Here is a 25,387-nt window from a genome sequence, read left to right as displayed (position 1 = left end):
CACTTTACTACTACTCCCAACTACAAATTTTTCAAAATAAAAAGCAAAGAGGAGAATTCCTTCAAAGGGAATGCCAGGCTATTTCTTCTGAATTGTAAAAGAACAGACTACCCAGTTTTATGGGAACTCTTCTGTACTACAGCAATGGAGTGAATGATCTCCAGTTCATTCTACTTGGCCAATGTCACCCCAGCCCCCAAGCCAGACAAAGATGGGAGAAGTCAATTACAGCCTATTTCATCTATAATACAGACATTAAAAACCCCCAACAAAACTCTTATCAAGTCAAATCTAGTGCTCAACATGAGAGACATTACGCTAAGACCAGGTCAGGTTATCCCAGGCAGGCAAGAATATAAGAAAACTCCCACGTGACTCATCTCACCATAAGATTACAGATCTCAGCAATATGCTATACAGGAAGCACTTGGCAAATGTTTGTTATAAGCACTCAGGAAAGGACAAACAGGAAAGTTTTTTTTTTTGAGACAAGATCTCACTATGTAGCCCAGGCTAGCCTTGAACTCATGGTGATCCTCCTACCTCAGCCTCCTGAGTTATTACAGGTGTGCACCACCACACCTGGCTAGAGAAGAGTTCTTTCAATGTGATAAAATATCCCCACAACCCAGAGCAAGCATGGAGTTAGCATGCCTGCCAAGATTAAAAGGAGTACAGACTTTCACTTTCCTGAAGCGATTCTGAGTAAGGAGCTCTCAGCTGGTGTGACAAAATGAGATGAAGGAACCAAGGAGAAGGCTGTCCAGAGTCCTCGTCCAGACACAAGCTTTGCACACAGCCCCCTGGTCCACTGGAACCCCAGTGTGGGTGAGGGGGGCTTCTCATGCCCACTGCCCCTGCCCTGGGTCTCACTCCGAGCATGAAGGCTGTGCTTTGGTCTCAGTGGCCTCCTGGGGGATCAGATGAGCTCAGCAGGTGCGTCAGCCAGGGTGGCTGCTTCCCACTGAGCTCCCCTGAGGGAAAGCCCTGGCTGCATGAACCAGGGTCTCCAGGGGCCACCATGCTGCCTGGAGCAGGGTGGGCCCTGAAAGAGCCTTGGCCTATGTTCTGCCTGATACGGCAGGGCTTTGAAAGGGCACATATGGGGCAGTGGAGTGGATGTGGCCGTTCTACCCCCAGTTCCTTGTTCCCTGCTGCCTCCTTTCTCCTGGGTGGGGTATGGACCCAGAGCAGCCCCCACAGGGACAACAAGTGCTCACAGCTCTGCTCAGGCTGACCCTGCAGCCTGGCTGCATGTCCACAAGCTCTTCTGCCTTCCCACACTCACTCTTCCCCAAGCACTTCTCAGCCCTTCTCCTCCGTCCAGCTCCCTCTCAGTGCTGCCACAGGAGCTCCGCCAAATGCACTCCTGGCGCCACGGGTGGTGAGCACCCCCTCCACTGTGGTGCCTAGGTGGCTGTACATGGAGGGTCTGGCCCAAGAGAAGGCCCCTGGATGTCTGGAGAGAAGCCCAGGCCAGTTGGGGATGGAAGGCACCAACAGAGGGAGGCTGCAAGGGCAGCAATGAGGTGCAGTGGGGAGAGCCAAGCAAGAATGAGGGAGGCTGGATGCCTGCCCTGTTCCAGGCCCTCCTGCTGTTAGACACTGGGTGAAGGTAGCTAGAGGGGACCCCAGAGGAGCATAGGGCTGCTCACCCTCCCACAGTACTGCACACTGGCAGGCATGTGGCCTGGACCTGCCCTAAGGGTGGGTTCCTGAGATGGGGGATGGCCCGAGGCTCTTGGCCACCAAACACTTCCCCAGGGCCAAGGCACCTACACCACCTGCACACAGAGGAGAGGCATGGCCCTTGCCTTGCAGGAGAATATGAGCTCCTTATTCAGGAGCTCTGGCACCAGCCAGGCTTTCTGGGCCGAATGCCAGGGCTCCAGTAGGCCACTGGGGGAGGGTGAGAGTCTCATGGGGTAAGCAAGGCCGAGGACTGAACAGGCAGCATGAGTCGAGGGGGACAGTGGTATCTCGGATGCTCAGAGGATTGTAGGCTGGGGCTCGTGGCAGTGACTCATGAGGGCAGGAGGAAGGGCGGGCAGGGTGGCCATCAGCTGACAGTTCCCACTGAAAGGGAGGGCTGACTCACACACAAGGACACCTGACGCGAGGTGGGAGGCAGCCACTGGCTGGGGGCTGGGCCCAGCCTTTACCTGTCCACACCGTGGTCACTGCCACTCCTGTGACCGGGACATGCCTACCTGCACCGACAGGGTGTGGACACTAGGACGTTCCAACACGAGGCCTGGAGGAAGGGCAAGAGCAGTGAGAGAGCAGGGCACCTCAGGCTTGGACTGCGGAGTGTGAAAGAACCCAGAGACCACCCAGGGCAGAAGGCCAAGGAGCTGCCGTGCAGGGTCCCAGGCCTGGCACAGGTCACAGAGAGCAGACCTCCTGAAGGCAGGACTGATGGCTGTGTCCCGAGGACAGATCCTGCTTCCCCTGCTCCAGCCCCAGCCCAACCAAGGTCACCACCTGGAGACATCTGTGTCCTTATGCTTCAGGCAGGGCTTCTAGGAGGTGCTCAGGATGGGGCCATGGGCCACCCCACATACTGACCCCTCTACCTGGCCTGTGCAGCTGTCCCCTTGCAGGGAGTTAACCCGAGACCTGGACCTCCCAGCACTCCTGAGGGGCTCTGGAGGGGCAGGGGTTGAGGATACTTCCCTTTCAGGATCTAGGTCCCAGCCTTGATGCAGGGCCCCACCCAACCTCATCTCCTCTGAGAGCCCCATGCCTGCTGCTGCCGGACATGGCTGAAGGTTCCCTTCTGCATGTTGGGGGCAACTCCCATTGTCTGGCTCTCCCCTACTCCTGCTGCACAAGGCCTTGGAGATCACCTGGGTGCTTGCCCACATGAGTTTGGGGACTTCGGTGCTCAGTCTCTTCCCTGCATAGCCGACGTGGTTTCTGTGCCCGGGTCCAGCAGAGCTGCCCCTGGCTCAGCTCCCCTCTCCCCATGCCCCACTCAAGCCCTGTACCCTGTGGAGGGGGAGCATGGCTCCCAGGCAGCACTGTGCTGCTTTCCTCTTCTGGCCTGGAATGATGCTAAGCAAGAAACAGTCACGACAGCTACTCCACAGAACCAAGAGCAGAATCAGCTGTGATGGGGACCGCAGTCCCCACTGACAGGCACTTTCCTGGCATGAGAACTGAGGAGCTGTGTGTCTAGAGCAGTGGAGGTCTGGAGAGCAGCTGCTGATTTCCCAGAATCTACCGCCCCTGAATCGAATTCCTCCCAGGTTCGAATGGCCCTTGGGGCAGACAGGTGAGGAGAGGACAGCAGGACGGCCTCAGACCTCCAGTGAGGAAAGTCGAGTCACACTGCACCTGAGCACCTGTGTCTGGGCTGCTGCCAGGCTGACAACCAGCCTGGGGGCAGGAAGCTGAGAGAAGGCCCCTTTGCCGGGCTTAGACCATAAAATGGCCATGCTGGGTGAGGCAGATGCTGAACCCCTGGGTCCCAGGCTGCAGGTTGGGGTCTGTTCCTTGGGTCCTAGAGTGAGTATGCCTGAGCTCACACCTGTCCTAGACCCCTGCTGGACACCTGCCCCAAACTCCACAGACCACTGCCTCTTGCCCCTAGCTTCCTATAGAAGCAGACCACAGCAGTGACAGTTCACAACTCTGCCATGCCCATCAGCACGTCCCAGGAAGCACCCATAGCCACAGCGCCAGGCTACAGCCTACACTGGATCTTGCTGTAGGCACCTGTTGTTCTCCAGGCTGCCTGCCTTCAACCTTGAGTCCATCTAGGGCAGCCACCACGGTCTGGCACCCAACCCACAGCTGTGGCCCTGGCTACTTTTGGGATGGTGTTCTTTCAGCCTCCAGGGCCTGGGGAGGGGGAGGAATGCGACCCAAGAAGAGAGAAGGCTGGTGGTGAGCGCCAGGCCCACCCTGGAGAAATCAGATGCTGACCAGGATGCCATGGGAAGGTACAGGCCATGAGGGTGTGTGTGTGGGAGTGCGGGGCGGGGTGGTGGTGGAGAGGGGCAGAGGGTCTTGGGCTACCTTCCCACACCCTGGCTCTGGGAAGTCCCTGGCTGTGAGGGCGTGGGCAGGCAGGCCCTGCTCCCTGAAATCCTTTCCTTCAGGGACATGTGTGCTAATTCTCGGGGACACAGCTCCAGGTGGGCTCCAGGAGGAATGAGGAAAATACGAAGAGCAGCTGCCCTGATACCCAGCTTCAAGGCCCAGTGGGCTCGAGACCCACCCCAACTCCCCACCCCCTCCATTCTTCTCCTTGAAGGCAGGAAGGCAAGGGTATGAAGTCAGAGGGGCTGGGGTGCCCAGTAAGGGATGGACACTGAGCCCCAGTCCTTCCTTGCAGGACAGATGGTGCTGGCATGATCATGCTGTGACATGATGTCTAACAGTAGCTCCAGGCACCTTCCAACAGTTGGTACCAACCTATTCATTTGGTCTTCACCCCACCCCAGGTTGGGGATACTGAGTCCCACCATTCAAGGTCCAGAAGGCAGGCACAGTGAAATAGAGGTCCCTGCCAGAGCCACACAGCCAGGCGGCACCTGTTGTCCACTCCCAGCATGTGCCCAGGACTAAAGACAGGCTCTCCGGAAGGTCCTTAGGTCCCCTGAGGTCAGCATTAACCCAATACCAAAGCCAGACAAGGACACAAGAAAATCAGACACTGAGATCCTTTACGAATGCTAATGCAAAGACCTTCAACAACATACTTGGAAACTGAATTCAACAGCATACTAAAGTGAGTCTATATCATGACTAGGGGATCCCTGGAATGCAAGGAGGGTTCAAGATGTTTCAAAATCTGAAATTCAATCAATGTTATATGCTCCATAAACAGAATGAAGGAAAAAAAAAACCCCACAGGTCAACTAATACAGAAGAAAAATGTGACAAAATTCAACCTGCTTTCATGACAAAAACATTCAACAAACTAGGAAGAGAATAAAGGCCACCATTATGGACTGGATGCTCGTGGAAGCCCCGAGTCCCACTGTGATGGTATTAAAGGTGGGGCCTCTGGGAGGTCATCAGTCCCCTGGATGGACCACGAGTGCACCAGTGTGACCCCCTCTCTCTTTTGGCCTTGTGAGGACAGACACAGGGTATGGGCCAAGAAGGCCGGCGCTCAACTTCCCAGCCCTTTCATCTTGGACTTCCCAGTCTCTTATTTCCATGAGAAATCAGTGTTTAAGGCCCTGGTTAGTGGCACTTTTTATAGCACCCAAACTATAAGGGAAAAGTAATCTCTGCAGATGACATGGCCTTATATATAGAAAATCCAAAGGATCCACAAAAAAATTAGAGTTATTAAACTAACCTAGCAATTTTGTAAGATGTAAATCAAAATAAAATCAGTTGTATTTCTATACACTAACAATAAACAATATCAAAAGGAAACGAATAGAAGCAATCCCATTTACAATACCAACAAAAGAAAAAGAAGAAAACCTTAGAGACTTAACCAAGGAAGTGAGCCATTTATAAACTGAAAGCTATCATACAACGGTGAAAGAAATGGAAGGTGAAGGGCTGGGGATTTAGCTCAGTGGTTCCGGTGCTTGCCTTGCAAGCTCAAGGTCCTGAGTTTGATCCCTGGCACCAAAAAAAAAAAAAAAAAAAAAAAAAGAAATGGAAGGTGACAGCAATAAATGGAAACACACCGTATGCTTATGGACTCGAAGACCTAGTATCATTAAGAAAGGTATAATACTCCCTCAAACAAATCTAAAGGTACAACACAGTATCATAACCCCAAACCATTCCCTATACACAAAGAAAAACATCCTAAAATTCACATGGAATTTCAAGGAACCTCAAATAACCAAAGCACTTGATAAATAAGAACCAAGTTGGAAGACTCGAATTCCCAGATTTCAAAATTTACTATAAAGTTGCAGTAAGTAAACCAGTGTAGCATGGCATGGAGACAGAAACCAAGGGATTAGAGGGCCTCGAAATAAATACTGGTATATGTGTGGATAGACGGTGTTCAAAAAGGGTGCCACGACTGTTCATTGGGAAAGGACAGTCTTTTCAACACTTAGAAAAGAATGGGAAAGCTGGAAATCACACACAAAAGAGTAAAGTTGAATGCATCAGTTTTCTTTTTCCTTCAGTACTAGGGACAGAACCCAGAGCCTGACACACACAAGGCATGCACTCTATCACTGAGCTACATTTGCAGCCCTGGGACACCGCTACACCTAACAACTCAAAACACATCAATGACCTAAACAGTAAGAGCTACACCTATAAAACTCTCAGAACATAGAAGAGCTTTATGACACTCGATCTAGCAATAGTTTTCTGAATATGGCAACAAAAGAAAACATATAAACTGACCATCAAAAAACTTGTGCATCAAAGGACACTCTGAACTTTGTGGCAAAGCAACTTACAGGACAGATGTCTGCAAATAATATATCTAATAAGAGAACAATATCCAAAATATCTTCTGATTTAACAAAAACACCAAACAACTGAATAAAGACTTGGGCAAATAACTTGAATAGGCAGTTTTTCAGAGTCAGCCCACACACAGAAAGGCGGTTGGCATCAGTTGGTATTGGGGGACAAAAATTGGGGGGAACCAATTCACATCCACCAGAACGGCTGGTACAGAAAGAATGAAACCAGCCAGGTGTGGTAGCATGCACTTGTAGTTCCAGCTACTCAGGAGGCGGAGGCAGGGGGATCTCTTGAGCCCAGAAAGTTCAGGCCACAGACTACTGCATTGGTTGGGTGTGGGCACTAAGGATCAGTAGTGAGGATGCACCTGCGAACAGTCACTGCACTCCCCTCTGGGCAGAGTCAAAACAAAAGAAGCAAACTCCCCAGAAAATAAATGCTGGCAAGGATGTGGAGAAATAGAAAGCCTTGATTATTCCGGGTCAGAATGTAAAATGGTGCAGCTGCCGTGAAAAATCAGTGCGTCGGTTCCTCAAAAACTGAGACACAGCATTGCCATATGGTTCAGCAATTCGTTTTTTAGATACATACCTCACTGCCCCCCGCCACACCAGAGTCTATGGCAGGGATGGGAATGGGTATTTGTACAAGCATGTTCACAGTAACAAGGATGGAAGCAACCCAAGTGTTTACTGATGAGTGAACAGGTAAGCAACGTGTGGTAATACACACAGTGGAATATTATTTAGCCTTAAAAAGGCAGGGGCCTTTGACACATGCTACCACATGAGGCAAACTTTGAAGGCTTTATGCTAAGCCAGTCACAAAAAGGCAAACGTCATATGATTCCACTTGTATGAGGTACCTAGTGGAGTCGAGTTCCCACAGGCAGCAAACAGAATGGCGGGTGCCATTCTGGGGGAATTGGGAAGGGGAGTGGGGATTTCAGTTTAATGAGTTCAGAGTCAAGAAGATGATGAAAAGTTCTGGAGGTGGATGGCATTGATGGCTGTAGAAACAAGATGAATTCGCTTAGTGTCACTGAAATGTATACTCAAAAATGCTTAATGTGGTCAATTTTATGTTGTGCATATTTTATAACAAGAAAAAAGAGCCCAAATAGGCTCCCCCATGATGCAGTGACTGTGGCCGGTCGCCGGTCCCTAATTAAGGACTAGGGAACGCACAGGGTCTGCCTGGTCTAAATTGGCCACTTACCTCTTCTCCCTCCTACGTGGGTGGGTGGGATAATCTTGGGCTCTCAGGGGAGGAGACTGAAGGCATGACACTTGGTCCTGGAGGGGGAAGAAATGTCCTTGGATCTGGCAGAGAACCCTGTTTCTGTGCTTTGGTTGGGCAGGGCAGGGCGGGGGATGGGCAAGTGTCTGCTCCTGCTGAGAGACAGAACACACAGCCCCTCCTCACACCCTGCACCCTGGCAGGGACGGGACCATATGGAAGCTTCCCCACACCAACCCCAGTTGGCCTGCCCTGGCCCTGTGCCTCTGGCCGCAAGGTGGGGTGGGGGATGCAGGCTATCTCCCCTAGAGGCCACCCTCATGAGAAGGGAGTGGCAGCTGCCCCTCCCCTACGATTCTGTCGATCCAGCTCCCATCTGTAACCCAGCTCTTCAACAAGGGCCACAAATGGGGGAGGAGAGACAGGTTGACACAGGGTAGAGGGCAAAGAGTACCCCACAACTGGGGCCTGTGCTATGTGTGCTGTTCCCCACCTGTCACTCCACAGGGCCACCCTGAAAGGGAGCACCTACACAGTCATCGAAGCCAGTCCTTGCAGCCTCAGGACAGAGGCCACACGGGGGTGGGGGGACAGCCCACCCACCACACCCTCCTAGGGGGGAATGCCAATGTCAATAGCAGAGCCCTGGTCCCCTTCCTCTAGGGGGGCAGCAAGGAGCCCCAAGGTCACAGTGTCTGTAGTGTGGGCTTCTGGGTGCTCAGTCACCGCAGTCACAGCCTCCTGAACAGCCACTGTCTGCAGGCAGCACCCCTACTCCTGCTGTGGGCTCCAGGCCATTGCCCTGTCTGCAGTGCACATCACCTGCAAAACCTTTCTTCTCTGATCCTGGACAAGGCTGAGAGCTCAGGATACAGGAGCAGCCCAGCCACCGAGTGGAAAATTGCTTGGCTCTTAGCAGGGATGAGTGGGAAGGGATTTCCGGATGGGAGGAAACATCTCAAAGTGCCAACCACTTGTAAGGAAAAAGGAATCTCATTCCAGAATGTTTCTGAGTCACTGGTGACTCTGAAGCATGCTGCTGCGGGAGAGTGCATGTGTGTATGTGTGTGTGCATGTACAGGGCAGTGTGTGGGTGAGTGCACAAGTGAGAGCGGCTGCCCTTAGGGACTTGTGTTTATGGGTGAGGGCTGCAGGTAATAACACTGCCCCTGACAGGATCCCAGGGCACTGTTTTCCTGGCCCATGTGGGCAGTTGGGGCACCATGCTCGCCTGGATCTGCACCATCTGAACAGCTCACTCAAGTCTCTGCTGGTCTGTGGGCAGGAGGTAGAGGGTCCAGCCCCCCACAGGGTGCACTGGGTGTTCCACCTAGACAGGCAAGCCCCAGTCAGAAGACATCTCTGCCCAAGCCAGGAAGCTAGTCCTCTCCCTCAGGAACACCCATCAGCACTCACACACCAGCAGTATCGCTGCACACAGGGCAACTGCAGAGAGAGCTGTGGGCATTGGGGCACAATATCTGAGAGTATCTGTGGGTAAAATGGAGAGATTGCTAGGTAAATGGATGCACCTTGAGACCATACTTTTAAGTGAGATAAACTGGACATACCTGTGTAAATACTGCATGGTTTCTCTGGTGTGAGAAACTGGAAGTGTAAATAAGGACCAAAATATATAATAGATATTGTGAAATGGGAAGAAAATGTTCAAATGAAAAGGGGAACAAGGGAGGGGAGGGGAAGAAACTGGCATGCCAGTCGGTGACGGAATAAGGGCTCGTCCTCACTCCATGTGGATGGGCTCCATATAAACAGCGGAGAGCTGCATGGGACAAAAAGGCACAGAAAGGGCAGATTTGCTCTCTAGTGGAGCCAGGACACTCCTTCTTCTTATAGACATCAGAGCTCCAGGTCAGTAGGCCTCTGGCCTTAGACTGGACCATGCTGTTGGCATCCCTGGGCCTCGACATTGCAGACATCTGGCTTGCTGTGAAACACCTGTCTTCATTAATCACCGAGTCAATTCCACAGTAAATCCCCGATTACCCCCTACCACCTATCTGCTGTCTACCTACACAGACATCCTACAGGTTCTGTTTCTCTAGAGAGCTCATTCGACCACCCCTTGGGGACACCACTGGCCATGCCTGCCCTCCCAAAGCAGGCCTCGCCATTGAGAAGCTCGGGGTCTGTCTTGGGCTTGATGCTCCCCAGGGATGGAACATCTCTGGGACTAGGCTTGGCAGAGGGAGGCCCACATGCCCCTCAGGACAGAGCCCTAGTACTCTCGGGCTCATGCTGAACACTGCATGAGCCCAAGTAGCCTGTCTTGGGCTTGAGCTGATGGAGGAAACAAGTGCCTGCTACAGACAGTAGGCAGGCCAACAGTGGGTAGCTTTGTTATTGGATGTCAGCCCAGAGCTCTAGAAAGACCCATGGCCTGTGGAGGGTGAAGACCTTTCTGCTATGACCAGCTCAGGACACTGGTGAGTCCCTCACCTGTGGTAGTTTTCCTACAACTGGATGGTGGCGGGGACAGCTTTGTTCTGGCTACAGCACCACTGAGCTGGCTCACTCTGGAATACCCCAGCATCTCTCCTGTGTCCAAGCACCCTCACACCCCCACGTGCCATCACCCCAAGTTCCGTGCTAACCCACTGAACCAGGCTCTGGGAGCCCTTGTGATGACCCAGACTAGCTCATGTGATGTGGTGCATGGACAGGAGGCAGTTGGGCAAATCCAATGCCATCTGTGTCCGCATGCCACCTTTGCATACTCAGCTCCTCCTTGGGCCACAAAGGACATGGAGGTACAGGCCAGGGGACACAGAGACCAGGTGATGGCAGGGCCCAAGCTGGGGAGGACACAGAGAGAGCAAGGCTGAGCCACAGGGACTGGAGGGGTTTGCCTGACTCCTCCTGGGCTTCTTGGTGTGGGAGCCCCGCCAGGTGATGCCACTCCACCACTCAGATAGGGCCATGTGCAAAGTGCTGGGCCCTCAGACTAGTGCCTTGGACTGGCTGCATGGCCTCTGCTGCTCGAGTCTCCTGAGCGTCTGCTGGGCATAGCAAGGGATCACGAGGCAAGAGGGGGCCTCACTACAGACTGAGGGAGAAGAAAGACACCCCAGGTGCTGGGGGCCCTAAGCTGTTTTGTTTCTGGGCTGTTTGTCCTCTGCTGGCTTGGTAGTGTTCCCTGGCCCTGACTGAGGCAGACTCATGCCTGCCGGGCCCTCTTTCAACCCAACTGCTTGAAAACGGCAGTGGGGTGGGGGTGACGTGCTTCTGCCCTGAATAGCGCCACTCGTGGATCCCACTCTTGCCTCTCACCCATGTGGCTGAAACCAGACCACCTCTCATAAAAATGAGGTTTTCCGCTGGGCATACTGCCAGCCCAGCTTCCAGGAAAGCAGAGGAACAAATCGCTCCTTGCAGGACTCAGCTTCCCGAGGCATGCAGGGTGGTTTTGAAGTGTGTCTCAGAGGGCCTCAAACTTCCAGGATGTGGACTGAAAGCAGCCCTCTGTCTGCACTTGCCTGGACCTGCCCCCAGCCACAGGCACAGAGGCTGCTGCCCTGCCTACCAAGCAGAGCTCAGCTGGGCCCTGTGGGATACAGGGGGGTGGATGTGGGGAGGAAGGAGGGCTGGACTGAGCCTGGTCAGCTGAGGCCTCCGTTCTCCAGGCAGGGCCTTTCCTTCCTTCCAGGTGACAGCAGAAACCTCCCAGCCCCCTGGAGACCATCTGTTCTGCCTTCCCCCATCCACCTGCCCCGACCCTCTCTGGAGCTGGCATGTTAGACCTAATGCCTTGCTTCCAGCCTGATGGCCAATCACTCAAAACTGACTCTAGGGCAGGAAAGCCTGTGCGCCTAGGCTCTCCACAGTAACATGCTTACACAGCTCCACTGCTGCCTAACAGCATCTTCCCCAAGGCATCCACTTGAACTGCGGTCTGGCTCTGTGGCAAAACTCCCGACTCGCATTCTGGAGAAATTGCCACGCTGCACCCAACATCCACAGCCTTGCTGCTTGGAAGAACACCCCATCCTGCCTCTTGCCATATGGTGATGCAACACAAAACCTCAAAGCTATTTCCCAAGGACACCAAAGCTCCAGAGAGGTAGTTACATATGAGTCGTAGCTATCCAAACTCAGAGGGCAGACACTCCTGCTGCCACTAGGGGCTGCGTGCCCCACTTTGTTGCTGAGGCCCTGCAGGCCCTGCCCAGCAGCAAGAGCTTTTTAACTCTCATTCAGATGGAGATGTAGGGGTTTGGCTGCTTGGCTGTGTCCGAGCTGGGGGGTGGGGTCTGCTCCTTGGCTGGCACAATGACACACTCCGGTCCTGGGCTGGGAGCTTTGTCCACACATCTGCGGGGGGTGGGTGTGGGCGGGGGTGTGTAGCCTGAGCAGATGATGCCGAGGGGATGGGGATGCAGGGCTTGGCTGGGCTCAGCATGGACAGATGAACAGTGTTGTCATTGTCATGGGGGACTTTAAGGCACAGTGTGTAGGCATCTGGTGCCCTGGCCAGGTTGGGGGTGCAACACAGGCAAGAGTCACCAGGGAGAGGTCTGTCCACATGCCCACTGGGAGGGGAGAGAAAGGGTCCTTGGTTTCAAGGCAGCTGGGTCCAGGCTCTGGTTTTAGCTGCAAGATCCCTTCTTCTGATTTAGTCTCAGAGGACCCAAATAAATGGGGCTGAGGGTAGGAGGCCCTGCTGGCTTGCTTTCAGGGCTTGGCTCACACAGCTGCTGCCTGGGACACTGCTAAGCACCTCTGAGGAAGGTCTGGAGTGTCCTGCTGCAGGGAGGACAGTGGTCGGTCAGCCATCTGTCCACCTACCCAGCCTTCTGGGCCTCTGCCCAAGACCCAAACATCAAGGTCCCATAGGGGTCAGAGGTCAGCAGGCACACCTTCCCCACATGCACACACTGTGGCAAGTGCTGCAGAACAGGCTGCACCCAGGCCCAGAGCCACATGCGGAATGGGTAGAAATGCAGAGGTGACACCTACCAGGCATATCACCTATGGAACCAGAATACACAAAGAACCCTACACATCAATAGGAAAAGGATGAACAATATCACGGGAAAACCCAGGACAAAGGTACAAATAGGTAACTAGCAGAGGATACCACTAGGGCCGGTAAACACACCAATAAATGACCTCACCAGTCAGCAGGCAAGTGTGTGCTAAGACTACAGTGGTCTGATTGCGGCTACCAGACTGCAGAAATGGCTGCCTGTTGGGCCAAAGGACAGGAGATTTCAGCTCCAGGAAGGGTCAAGGGTGAAGGAACCACTCTGGGCTGAGGACAGGCCACCCTCTAGCCCACTGCTAGGGGCACACAGAACTGTGGACAGGCATGTCACTGTCACCTGGACTGTTGACAGCCAAAGCAGAACTCCCCTGGCTGCTCTCAGAACAAAGCTGAGGGAAAGGAGCTCTGTCTAGACAACCACAATGTTAAATCCGGTTGTGGATTAAATATGCATGTCACGGACCAACACAGATACATCGCAAAAACAGGTTGAGGGTAAGACAGCTGGTTGTGCGAGGTTAAGTACTGTTTAATACAGGTTCTAGAAACTGTGTGACATCAAAACAGAGTGGAGACACTGCTGTGTGAAGATGTGAAAGGTAGTCTGAACTGGGTGTGGCAGTGCACAGCTGTAATCCCAGTTGTCTGGGACCAGTAAGATGGCAAGTTTGAGCCCAGCCAGGGCAACATTTCAAAATTTAAAAAGGGCTGGGGATGTCGCTAGGTGTGATGGTCCTGGGTTCAAGCCTCAGTACCAGAAAAGTGCTTTTTTAAAAAAAGGTGGTGTAAAAGGCATAGGAAAACAGATAAAATGCCAGACAGTGGCCATGGGGCAGGCAGGCTGGGTTGGGGGACAGACGCATCACCTTTAGGAGGCTTCTGCAGCAGGGACAGAGGTGAGCATTCTGAGGCTCCCTGCAGATAACCCGTGGGGGGTGCCTGGTGCTGGTGGGGGTGGGGAAGAGGGTGAGTCAAAGCGCCTGAGGGACACAGCCTGTCAATCAGCATTGCGCTGCTCCTCCCAGACCTCCAGTTCCTGGGGGCTTGGTCTCACGGGTCTCAGGAGGGGTCAGTCCACAGAACATGTGGGCTGTTGGCCACAGAGGCCAAGGACTTCCTGGAGATCCTGGGGAGAACCTGGCAAAGCCTTTTTTTCAAGTGGGCACGGGAAGGGAGGCAGTGGGTGCTCCCAATGCCACAGCCAGGATGAAGAGGAGACCCTCACAGCTGCAGCACGGCATGCTGCAAGTATCCCGGCACCGACACTCACGGATGGCTTAGATAGCCAGCCTCTACCGGTCTGACTTCAGAAGCTCTGTGCTGGGCCTCAAGCCCACCAATTCACTCAGTGGGAATAGGAGCAACAGCCCAGCTGGCTCTGGAGGACCTTTTCTGGTCTCTGGAAGTGACAGGACTCACTGAAGCCTCCTGTAGGAAAGAGCCTACAGCAGAGCTGTACCACAAGTCCATGAACCCATCTCCATGCAGGCACTAAGTGTTTATTTCACAGGTAGGGAAACCCTGGCACAGAACTCACTGAGCCTGTGGCGAGGCCAAACTGGGACCTGACCTGGCTGGTCTGGTCTACATTTGGCTCCTTCTCTTGTCTGCTGTGCACCAGTGCTGTCCCGTGGGCCCCTGGCTCCCTGGCAGCCCTGCTATTCTCTGCTCCTGCTCTTCCACTTCCCTGGCCGTCTTCCTCAGGGCCACAGAAGACAGAGCTGACTGTGCTGACTCCCTGCCGGACTCTGGGTGTTCCTGCTGGGGGTGGGGACACTCGGGACCTTCCAGCATCTGTCCCCCACACTGGCAAGCATGGCTTCTGTGAAGCAGCCAGGCTGAGTAGTGCAGAGCCCTGTCAGGGACACCCCAGACAGCAAGAAGAAGGCCCGGGCCTGCCGCCCTTACCAGGAGGTCTGGCACAGGGAGATGACAGGGCCAGCTCCCCTTGAGACCAGCGGTGTGTGATCCTGGCCACTGACCCGAGGGCTCTACAGCTCTGTAATCAATTAACTCCTGCATTTTAATCTCACTCATTACTACCCCGACAGACAATTACTGATCTGTCCTGATGTCCCCCTGCTGGACCTTCTGATGCTCCCCACCGAAATAAACACAGGCAGCTGCACTGCCTGCACAGCTGTCGGACTGCATAACCTTTGTTCCTTTTCTCCAGCCCCACTGTGATTAAATGTGAGTTAATGGATAAAGATGCTTGTTAGTTTTGGGACACTAGATAAAATCTGTAACAGACCTAAAGTCCCAAAGTAAACTACTCAACTCCTTGTTTGCCCGGAACTGATGTTCTGGACACCACAATCTATAGAACAAGCTGGAAATGTCTGCTGACCATCAATACATGACAGTCGACCACTAACCTTTGTCCCCTTTTCTTTAATTCTATATGTTAACTTCCCCCTCAACCCCCTATAAGAACAGCCTCGGACTCTGAGCCAGTTGCCTCTCTAAGCTATTTTGCTTTGGGAGTGCCGTCTGGCCAGACTAATAAAGGTCTGTTTTATTTTCCAACTTGTCCGGTGTGTTCCTTCCCGGGTGTTCTTCGCTGCAGTCAGCTCCTCGGAGCTTTTGGTAAGGCCCTCGGTCTTACACCGCCCTGAAAGACAGGCCAGAGGCAGGAGCACGGGGGACCTGCCTCTCAGGGAAGGGCCCATTCCAGCCGGGTCCGGACTTTCGGTCGACTCCTCATACACTCACACCTGCCAACAGCTTGCTCTCCAGAAGAGCAACCAGCACCCGCCTGAAGCTTGGTCATGGCTCCCGTGAGACCACAAGGGCACAGGAAGTAACAGGTCTCTGGAGCCTCCATAGAAACAAATGGTGGGCAGGCATCTCCATTTTAGAAATGGGGAAAATGAGACAATGGCATGTCTACCTGAGCCTAGGAGCCACACTGTCCCAGGCACAAGGGAGGAGAGGCTGGCTCACGGCCCGCAGGGCCTGCTGGGAGCCAGGCCTGGGAGGGGCCCCCACAGGCACAGCTGGTGGCAGTGGGACAAGGGCTCCCAGGCCGGGTTCTGTGGCCCCAGCCTCACACAGAGGCTGGGTGAGGATGTGTATTGCCTGCATCAGCTCCACCCTCTGCCCACCCAGCTCTACAGCTCAGGGACCTGCCCTCCAACTCTCTGAGTGGGAATACACACACCACCCCTCTCCAGCGACAGCCCCTCTGGGGACCAGAGACAAACACCATACCAGGGAGGGGGCATTTTACAAGAGGGGAGGGGGAAGGACAGGGCCACAAGTCGAACAGCCAGAAAGTGACTGGCCTGCACGCAGGGCAGATGTGATATCAAGGTCTCCCCTCTCCACTCCTGTGTTCCGCTGCCTCAGGTCCTCTCATTACCATTTACCCTGACAACCTTCGGGTCTCACAGGATGTGGTTCCAGAGTGCTACCTCGGGCTAATACTCCCACTTGAGCTGCAAAACCCCAGTGGGGGGCCGGGGATTTAGCTCAGTGGTTTCGCTGCCTGCTGCACAAGCGCAAGGACCAGAGTTCGATCCCTGGTACCAAAAAAAACCCAAAAAACCCCAGTGGGGAGCAGTGTCCCCACCCCCTCAGAAGCTGCAAACCTTGCCTGTAGCAGCTCACACCCTAGAGCTAAGGACTTCTTTCTTCAGTACAGCACCCTCCCTTCCAAAACAAAAACAAAACCAAAATCATACTGGGAAGAGAAACCCAACTGAGTTCCCGAAAATGCAAGAAAGATGGCCTTAAATAAAAAATGTTTTGCAAGCATATGTCACCTAGACAGGGGTGCTGGTGGGGGCCAGATGAGTAAGTCTCGATGTGTATGCAGATGACTGGGGAGACCGCCTGGCCTGAACTGCATGACCCTCCAAACCTGGGGCCTCCTTGCCAACCCTACATGTTCCCACTCAGCAACTGCCCCAACAGTACGGCTTTGAATGCTTCTCCTGCAAACCCCAACACACCCACACCAGGAGAGGTGCAAGTGTGGTCCCCAGGACACCTGGACCCTTCCTATAGGGCTCCCTTCCAGGGCACCATGAGGGAAGGCCAAGGCACCAGCTAGGAATGGCAGGGCCCGGCTCCCCTCCTCATCCACAGGAGCAGTGCACAGACACATAACACAAGGGCAGGGGCCCCACGCTCCCAGTGCTGCCGTCCGGGTCTTCCCAGGCTGCAGGACCACCTGAGAAGCCCTGATCCTGCTGTGCAAAAAGCTGCCCAGTGTCGCCTGGATGTCTCTGCTATCAGCAAGCCTCTTGGCGCTCCCTTCTCAGAGTCAGGAGAATGTGGCTGATTCCTACCTGTCAGCTACTGAGCAAACACGCTAGGTGTTTTCCAGTAACCCTGATAGTGCAGGTCTGCTTGGGAGAGCGTGGCTGTCATTCTCCCATGGATCTTCTCACCAGCGGTGTTGGGGTGTGTCAGGGGGCTCAGGACAGACATCCACCTGCTGGCTCCTGGCCCTCTAGGCTTAGGTACTCTGACCTCTGGGCCTTAACTTGCTTCTGTGGAACATCATAATGTCTGCTTTGTGGGAGTTCTATGTGCTGTTTTAGCCTGTTTTCTACAGTTGTAATGAAAATCCCAAGGCCGGGAACTTTATAATGATGAGTGGTTTATTCAGCTTGCTATTCTGGGAGGGTGTGGTGCCAGCTTTGGCTGGGATCTGGTCAGGGTGGGAGTATACGTAAAACAGAGATTGCAGGGCAAGATCAGGAGAGGAGCCCAGGAGGGGCCAGGTTTGTTCTTGCACACGGCTCTCTTTTAAGGGGACCTACCTATGTCCCCTTCCAGGGCAGGATCCTTGGTGACCCGGTTACTTCCCACTCGGCTCCACCTCTTAAAAGGGCCACCACTTCAATCCTACAATACTGGGGGGCAAGTTCCTGACACATGCACCCTGGGGGACACACTAAGAACCATATCCAAGATACAGCCAGAGTCAAATGAGATAACCCCAGTGTAAGTTCCTGCTAAGAGCCAGGGGACAGAAGCTGCTCTGCCAGCTTCCCCATTTGTTCCCAGGGCCTGTTCCCCTTTCCTTTAGACCCCAGGCCAGGGGAGCTCACTGGTGTCCCCCCCCCCCCAAGGGTAAGAGACAGACATCTATAAGCAGGCAAGGGGCATCTGCGGGGGGGGGGGGCTGGTCTCTCTGCTATGGTTTCTACCCAGATGTTCCCCTACAACCTCATGCGCTCGTAAGTCGGGCTTTGAGGATGTGACTAGATCATGGTGTGTGTGTGTGTGTGTGTGTGTGTGTGTGTGTGTGTGTGTGTGTGTGTGTGTGTGTGTGAGAGAGAGAGAGAGAGAGAGAGATTCTATAGCTAAATGTGATGTTGGGAAGTGAAGCCTGGTTGGAGGAGGTGATCACTGGTGCAAGGCCTGGCAGGGTCTCCCTCCCTCCCTCCTCCCTTGATTCCTCTCTCTGCTTCCCCCTGCCCTGCCACGAGCAGCTCCTTTCTGTTCTGCTCCTCTGCCTTGCTGCCCTTCCTTGGAGCCAGCCCACTATGGACTGAAACCTCTACAAACGGTGAGCCAGATAAACCTTTCCTCCTTTAAGTTGAGGGCATTGGGCATTGTATCTCAGGGACGAGAAAGTAACTAAGACACTCCCCATGTCCCCAAGTGCTGGGCCAACCCAATGGTACATGCGGTGCAGGACTTTGCAATAAAATCTACAAGACTAGGCACTTTTTGCTGACTTAAAAAAAGTATATTCTCTTACAACAGTAGCAACAAGAAGGGCAGTGCTGAGAGGGAACTCCAATACCACAAGTAAGAAGTATGAGATGCAGACTTTTTGAAAAGAGCTTTGAAACACTCAGGCTCTTAAATGCATAAATTCTACGCCTAGGAATTTCCAAAGGAAATCAGAGCTATGCAAAATATTTGCACAAGAGGATGTCCACAGCAGCATTCCTTACAGGAGCCAGAAACTGGAAACCAGCATGTTCCCAGCCCGAGAGCCAGGCCGGGGCACCCAGCTCGGGGAGCATCTGCAACACTGAAACAGAGTACGTTTTTAATGACATGAGGCAGCACTCATGATGTAATTTACACTAGTTTCAATTACAGGAAAAACTCCGTGCAGGGACTACGGCAGCTTCTCTTTTCTCCATCTTTCCTCCCACTCAGCCACTACAAACTAAGATTACAACAAAAAGGAGGGCATATGCAAAAAAGGAACTCAAAGGACCTGACCAATGAGAATGCAGGCCCTCCTATGCCCTCCTTCCAGAACCCCAAAGGACTCCAGACCCACAAGGCCTCCCCCAGACTCCCCACTGGGAAAGGCGCCACCTGAACCTGTTCTGACCAAGGCAGTGTGTGGGCTTCATGGCCTCTGGACTGGCTGACTTTGGGATCCATGAGGAAAGGGCTTTCTGGCCAGGTGCAGGCATAGCCTCAGGCTACAGTGGGGCCCCACAAAGCCTCAGCTCTGCCAGGCCCAGCTGCACACAGGAGGTGCCTGGCCGAGCTCAGCCTCTGAGGTGCACACAACAGAGGTGGACTCGGGAGCCCGAGAACACTGAAGGTGATTCTGACTGCAAACCACACGTGACCCCTTAAAAAGAAGAGACTCTTGTTATTTTTTGTTTTTTAGTGAAAATCTAGCTTGGCCTCAGATTCTCTTCTCGTCTCATCCAAAGGCTTCCACACCAGGTGGGCGAGGTGACGACCCCTGGGCAGGGTGCAGGTCCTGTCCACTGGCCCCACCACACACTCTGGGTAACATCTGTCCTCCACTGTGGGGATGCCGACTGTGTCTCTTGACCTCAAAGGCAAATTGGAAACTGCCAAGTGCCATAGAAACACTCCAAGCCAAGCATGTGCCCACTCTCCTGGCCCACTGGGGAGCCCCCAGGTTCTCGAGGAGCAGCACAGCACTTAGGTTCGACTTGAACCTGACAGTTACAGAAGGAACTGCAGGACAGAGGCTGTGGGGCCAGGGTGAAAATATTCTAGGTTGGTGCTAACATGAGGGCTGCATTACTGGGCATGAGGCCACAGCCAGTGCCAAGGCACCAGAGGAAGGCCAGGGTGGTGGACGGGAGCTCAGTCAAGGGAGCCTAAGGCAACAGGAAGCCCTGTGAATAAGAAGTCAGGGAAAGCTTCTGGGAGGAGAGGTCACCTGGGCTGAGACTGAAGGAGCAGTTAGCAGAATGTGGAGGGAAGCACACCACAGAGGGCAAGCCCAGGCTCACACAGGCAGGCTTCCAGAATCTGAGCTGACTTCCTGGAGGAGAGGGTGCAGAGTCGAGGACGAGGCTAAGACCCTGAGAGGACACACGCCATCGAGAGACCGCTGGTTCACCCCTCCCACAGGGAAGCACAGTTCCTGCGAGATGACACCACAGACCATAAGAGCCTGCCAGGGGCTCCCAAAAGTACCCTGCTGCAGAGGATGCCAATGGGCCCACAACCCCAGCCAAGATGGCTGAGAAGCCACATGGGGGCTCCAAATGCCCTCTGTGGTTCCAGATGATGCTTATACGACTTCAGGGACATTTCCAGGTCAACCCAGACAAGACCCTGCCCCTATTTCCCTGATGTCATCTTCAGGGAGCACCATTCAGACCCTCTTACATGACACAAGAGTGTGGGGTGCTGACAGACTCTAACTACAGTAACCACTGGTGACCATCACCTCTGGCTGCTGCCTGTGGCTACCACCTCTCTCCAAAGCCAGTCTGTCCTTCTCAGTGATCTCACAAGCATCCGGGCTGAGGCCAACAGGTGAGGCAGCCCCGCAAGACAGGACTAGAGTGCACCTGCCAGCACTCTTCTCACATGCCTCCTCCTCTATCAAGGCAGGAAGTGCCAACTGCTGCTGGAAGGTCCAAACCACATCGGAGCAAGGCATCGGAAACCTGTCCCTCTCCATGTTCCACCTGAATGTGTGCCTAGCTCAGAGCAGCCTGGGTGGGTATCATGCCAAAAGGAGGCCAGGGGCTCACTGGGAAGGTTCCAGAAGTGTGCCTTGGGGCAGGGACACATCTGCCCAAGTCTTGCAATGCCCTGGGGATGCGGACAAGAGATAGAGAGGGTCCCAGCCCAAGGGGTCACTCCAACACACACAGGACCCTGGAAGGGTGGGGAGACAGGAGGATAGCAGACATCTGAGTCTCTGTCACTCAGCACCAGCCACCCTGCCATTGTGGGTGTGACCCCTGGCTTGGAAAGCAATAGAGTCCCAAGGGTACCTGGGCCCTGGGCAGATGGGTGAAGTGCAGACTGGCCTCTGCAGCAGAGGTAGCCCCCGGAGGTCTCAGGGGAGCCTGTGGGAGGGTCCTCGGTACAGCCTAGATGAAAACTCACAGAGGCATCGCCCGAAGCCTCTTCTAAGCTGGCTCACTACAGAAACCGTCTGTAGAGCCTAAGGGAGGAGAGGGCACTGAGGCAGGTCAACGGGCAAGACTGAGGGCCTTCTGGGAGTCCCTCCCCTACTGGCCCAAGTGCTGCTGAGCCAGCGACTTCCAGGTGTCAGCAAAGTGAGAAGCAGTGTGAGGCCAACAATGCTCCCAGGGATGCTTCCACTCTTGCCTCACCTGATCCCCATCTGGGGAAGGGGTGCTAGGGCCTCCCTGGAGCCTCCTACTCCAGGGGACCAACTCTGGAGAAGGGAGGTGGAGCCCTTCCCCTGGAAACCCACAGGGCTGCAGGAAAGCACCCCAGTGAAGGTGCCTCTGTGGGGTAAGCTCACTTCAAAGGTCCGGGACTCTCCCTTCCCACTCTTGCTTCCAAGAAGCAGGGAGGAACCCTCCTGGGCCTGTCAGTGCCCAGCTCCATGTAGCACTGCTCAGCTGAACTGTGGGGTGGCTCCCATACAGGAATGTGCCTCCCTGCACAGCAGACCCAGTGCTGGTATATGGGGGTCTGAAACCATTAAGGGAGGGCTCCAGACCACCATCTCCTAGGCTGGCAACTGCTGGGGGACAGGACACAGCTGGAGGAAAGTTGGTGTGCGTCTCCAACTCCAGGACCCCAGTTGTCTTTCCTTTTCACTGTGTACAGTCCTGGGGACTGAAGCCAAGGAGAGCTGAGTTATGTCCCCAGCCCTTTGTATTTTTCCTTATTTCGATACAAGGCCTCACTACGTTGCCCTTCAACTTGCCAGCCTTCTACCTCAGCCCCCGAGGAGCTGGGATTACAGGTGTGTGCACCATGCCTAAAAGGATCTCAATTTTCTGAGACTGAGAAAGACCAGGGAAGAAGGACTGGGGGCTGTTCAGGGGTGCAGGGGCTGGACCACTCTCAGCTCTACTCCAGCCAATGGGAGAAGACCCCACACCCACCTAAATGCCCACACTTCTGCCCCGAGGGACTTCTCCGGGTCAGTGGCACACTTCCCACACTCACCCTCCCAGCCCATACCAACTCAGTCCTCAGAGGAAGGTGAGGGCGCAACAAAGACACGGTGGAAGCGCTGGCTCTGGGCTCCCAGTCCTTTCCAGCCTGGATGCCTGGGGCATAGGGTGCCTAAGGGGGTGTCCCTGCAGGACATGTGGGTACAACAGGAAAGGGAGGGAAACAATACCAACGGAAATGCGGAAGTCCAGCACTGCCCCGGGACCTAGTGCTTCCCAGGAGGGCTGCCCCAACACTCTGCCCACACACAGGCCGGCTGAGTCCCCACCCTCACAGGCACGAAGAGCAAGTGCACCCTGAAGGAAGGTGTCTAGCTGCACACGTACCCCGCCCCGGCTGATCCGGAGGATGAGCCCCCACCCGGTACCTTTGTTCCTCTCTCGTGGCGGGAGGACAGGTGATACTGCCTTCTCTCCGCCCCCAGGCGGGTCACTCCAGGTCTTTGTTCTACCTGCACACGCCCGCAGGCTGGGCTCACCCCTTCCCCCGCAGTTCTTCCCCATCCCCTAACAGCCTGCAGGCGGCCCCCGAAGGCTTGAGGGTACCCCGGGTGCAGGGAGAGGAACCTCACTTCTCTCGTTCCACTTTGGTACTAGAGGGACACGCCTAGGCGACCCCTCCAGGTGTGCCCCTCTGGAACCCGCTTCCCCACCCAAAAACCAACAGGGCTCCGTGAAACCAGCCTGGAACCACAGCCCCGGCGGGCCAGCGGCGGCGACCCAGGAGGAAGCCCAGGCACCGTGCAGCCAGGGGACAGACACAGAGGAGGCCGTGAGAGATCAGAGGGCAGCGGTGGCAGCTGCTGGAGCTACCGAGCTGGGGCCGCAGGGAACCAGGAGGCGGCTGGGCCGGCAATGAGCGGGGGCCCCGCAGCGCTCACCTGGGCGTGCGCAACGCGGCAGGGTCGCGGCGGTCCAGCACACCGGGTACGCAGTTGGTGAGTTCGGTCCAGTCGGCGTGCAGCCCGCAGCTCCAGCCCGTGGAGAAGCGGGAGAAGAGCCACGTCTCGCGGCGGTTGGGCCGGTAGCAGGTGCACTTCTTCTGGCCGGGCCGGCAGTCGCAGGGCACCTCCAGGCGCACGTTCTGGACGAGGTGGCGGCCGAAGGTGGTGCCGCCCGTCTTCTGGATGTGCAGGAAGACGATCACGTCGTCGCCCTTCATGTCGAAGCGCAGCGAGCGCTCCAGCTCGCGCACCGGGAAGTAGTACTTCTTCTCGTAGTGCGGGTCGGGCGTGGGGAACAGGTCCAGGTCGTCGGGCGGCGCGCGGCCGCCGGGCGCGCCCAGGCTCAGCCCTGGGCCCGCGTACTGGTACAAGATAAGCATGAAGCACGCCGAACCCGCCACCACCAGCAGGAACTTGCTGGCGCGCTCAACCATGGTCCTGCCGCCGGCGCGCCGCCGCCGCATGTGTCACCATCGCCGGCCGCCCGGGCGAGGGGCGCGGGGCCCGGAGGGCGGGGGGCGCAGAGCCTCGGCCGCCGCCGCCGCCCGGAGGTCCGGCCCGGCCCGGCTACTCGGCGCCCAGGCTACGCGCGGCGGCGCGGTCCACGGCCCTGCGTGGCGCCATGGCTGCTCCCCACCCGGCCCGGCTCCCCGCCGCGACCTCCGGCTCGGCTCCCGCTCGGCCCGCCTGGGTCCCGACCCCCACACCGACCGCTCCGCTCCGCGCCGAGAACGCTCTGCGCAGCCCCGCGCGTCGCCGCGTCTCCGCAGTCCGTGCCGCCCCGCCCCAGCCCGCCCCGGGCCCGCCCCGGGCCCGCCCCCGCGGCGTCTCTTGCCGTCGCCGCCCGCGCCGATCGTCGAGCCCGTCCCCGGGGGCTGGGCGGTGGGTCCGGAGTCTTCGGCCGACCTGGCCACGCCGCTCCGAGGCGCGCGGCTGAGTTCTGGGCACTGATTCCAGCCGGCAGGAGCGTGAGGGCGAAGGAGAGCGTGGAATCGAGGCGCATTCGGCCCTCCTGGGCCCAGGGCGCAGCAGCCGGCGCTTCGGGGCCTGGGTCTCTCTCCCCAGGTCCTGGCCGTGAACTGTCTCCACCCCCGCGCCCCTCTCCCCCCGCCCCGGGAGAAGGGGTCTTGACCTTGCACCTGGCGTCCTGTAGTGCCAAATCGAGAGGGCAGAGCTCCGCTTCCGCTTCAAAGGACCAAGAGTTGGGACCACCACCCAGGGTGGGGCAATGGGGTGGAGGTCAGCAGGGAAAGGGAAGGTTGGGGGCGGGGACCTGGGGCCTGCTCCCCCCTCCCAGTGGTGTGGGCACCCTGACCGGAGCCCCTCTGCGAAGAGGCACTGAAACGTCTGCAGAGGCCTTGCATGTGCAGTCCCTTCTCCTCTGGAAGGAATTTCAGCCAGTGTGCAGTGTTTCCCCTTAGGTTTGTACTCCAATGAAAACGTTACCTAGAGTCGTGCCAACATTCAAAAGTTTTGAGAGTCTGCAGAAAATTCTGACTTCTAGATTTTGTGGGTGGGTTGGAGGACCTGTCACCTGGCCCGCCCTGCCTTGGGTGGTGGCAGGCTGGGTCCCAGCTGCAAGTGGCCTGGGGTGAGGGTGGGGTCTTTGCCCTGCTAGGGGCCTGCATACCTGTGTGAGTGTGTGTGGCTGTACCTCCCTGTTCAGTCTGGGGTCATCAGCATCAAGGGGGGCTATGCCCAGTGCCCACCCACCTGGGTCCTGGCTGTACCGGAGATTTGGTAGTGTCACCATGCCAAGGCCAGCTGGGGTGGGCTCCAGTGGGGTCCAGTGTGGGCTCCAGGAGTGAGTGGGCTTCCAGGCCTAGGTTCCGATGCCCACTCAAGACCTGCCAGGGAGTGCTCTGTTCTGCTAGGGGCCAGAAGGCACTGCCTTGGGCAGTGGGATGATGGTGTTCATTGCATGTCATTTATGTCTCAAAAAAGGCTGTTAAAATATTTCAGACCACACCAGAAAGCCCTCCTGGAAGCAAACCTGGAGAATAGGAATAAATGCACCCCAAAACCAGGGAAAGGGGGCACACAGTTTTCCAAAGGGACCGAGAGAGCTCTCCTGTGGCCAGATGGGTGCAGGGCCCTCACTTCAAGCTGTGGTGGAGAGCAGTCCAGGGCCCCAAGCCCCTGCTCATCTTATAAGCTGCTTTCAAGCTGTCCCCAATCCAGGGAGGCCTGGGGCAGCTTGGCCAGGCTTCCCCAGCAATGATTTCTTCCAGCTAGGAATGGGAGCAAGGTCCCCATGGGGTAGAAGGCTGGAGGGGCTCCCCCGGGTGCTGGAGCTGCCTGCTGCTGCCTGAAATCTCTAGACAAGACATGTGCCTGAACTGGAGGCATTGGCCTGTGTGGGCTGGAGGTGCAGCCCAGACCAGAGGGCACAGGTGTCTGTTAACCCACCAGATGTCCTTAAACAGATG

At 55.7% G+C, this 25,387-nt stretch overlaps 1 protein-coding gene across 1 annotated transcript in view; it reads right to left on the bottom strand.

The window, feature by feature from the left end:
* Positions 1-23,701, bottom strand: part of Hs6st1 (heparan sulfate 6-O-sulfotransferase 1) — a 39,838-nt gene extending 16,137 nt beyond the window's left edge. The window contains exon 1 of the mRNA XM_004836013.3: positions 22,896-23,701. Coding sequence (XP_004836070.1) covers positions 22,896-23,422 — 527 coding nt within the window. The 5' untranslated portion in view covers positions 23,423-23,701. The remainder of the gene's footprint in view (positions 1-22,895) is intronic.
* Positions 23,702-25,387: the final 1,686 nt, after the last annotated feature.

Source organism: Heterocephalus glaber, unplaced genomic scaffold, assembly GCF_053883595.1.
Source record: "Heterocephalus glaber isolate CG9 unplaced genomic scaffold, H.glaber_assembly_v1.0 deba00000347, whole genome shotgun sequence".
Lineage (NCBI taxonomy): Eukaryota > Metazoa > Chordata > Mammalia > Rodentia > Bathyergidae > Heterocephalus > Heterocephalus glaber.
Note: the sequence above shows the minus strand (reverse complement) of the source record. Positions and strands in the feature narration are given on the sequence as shown.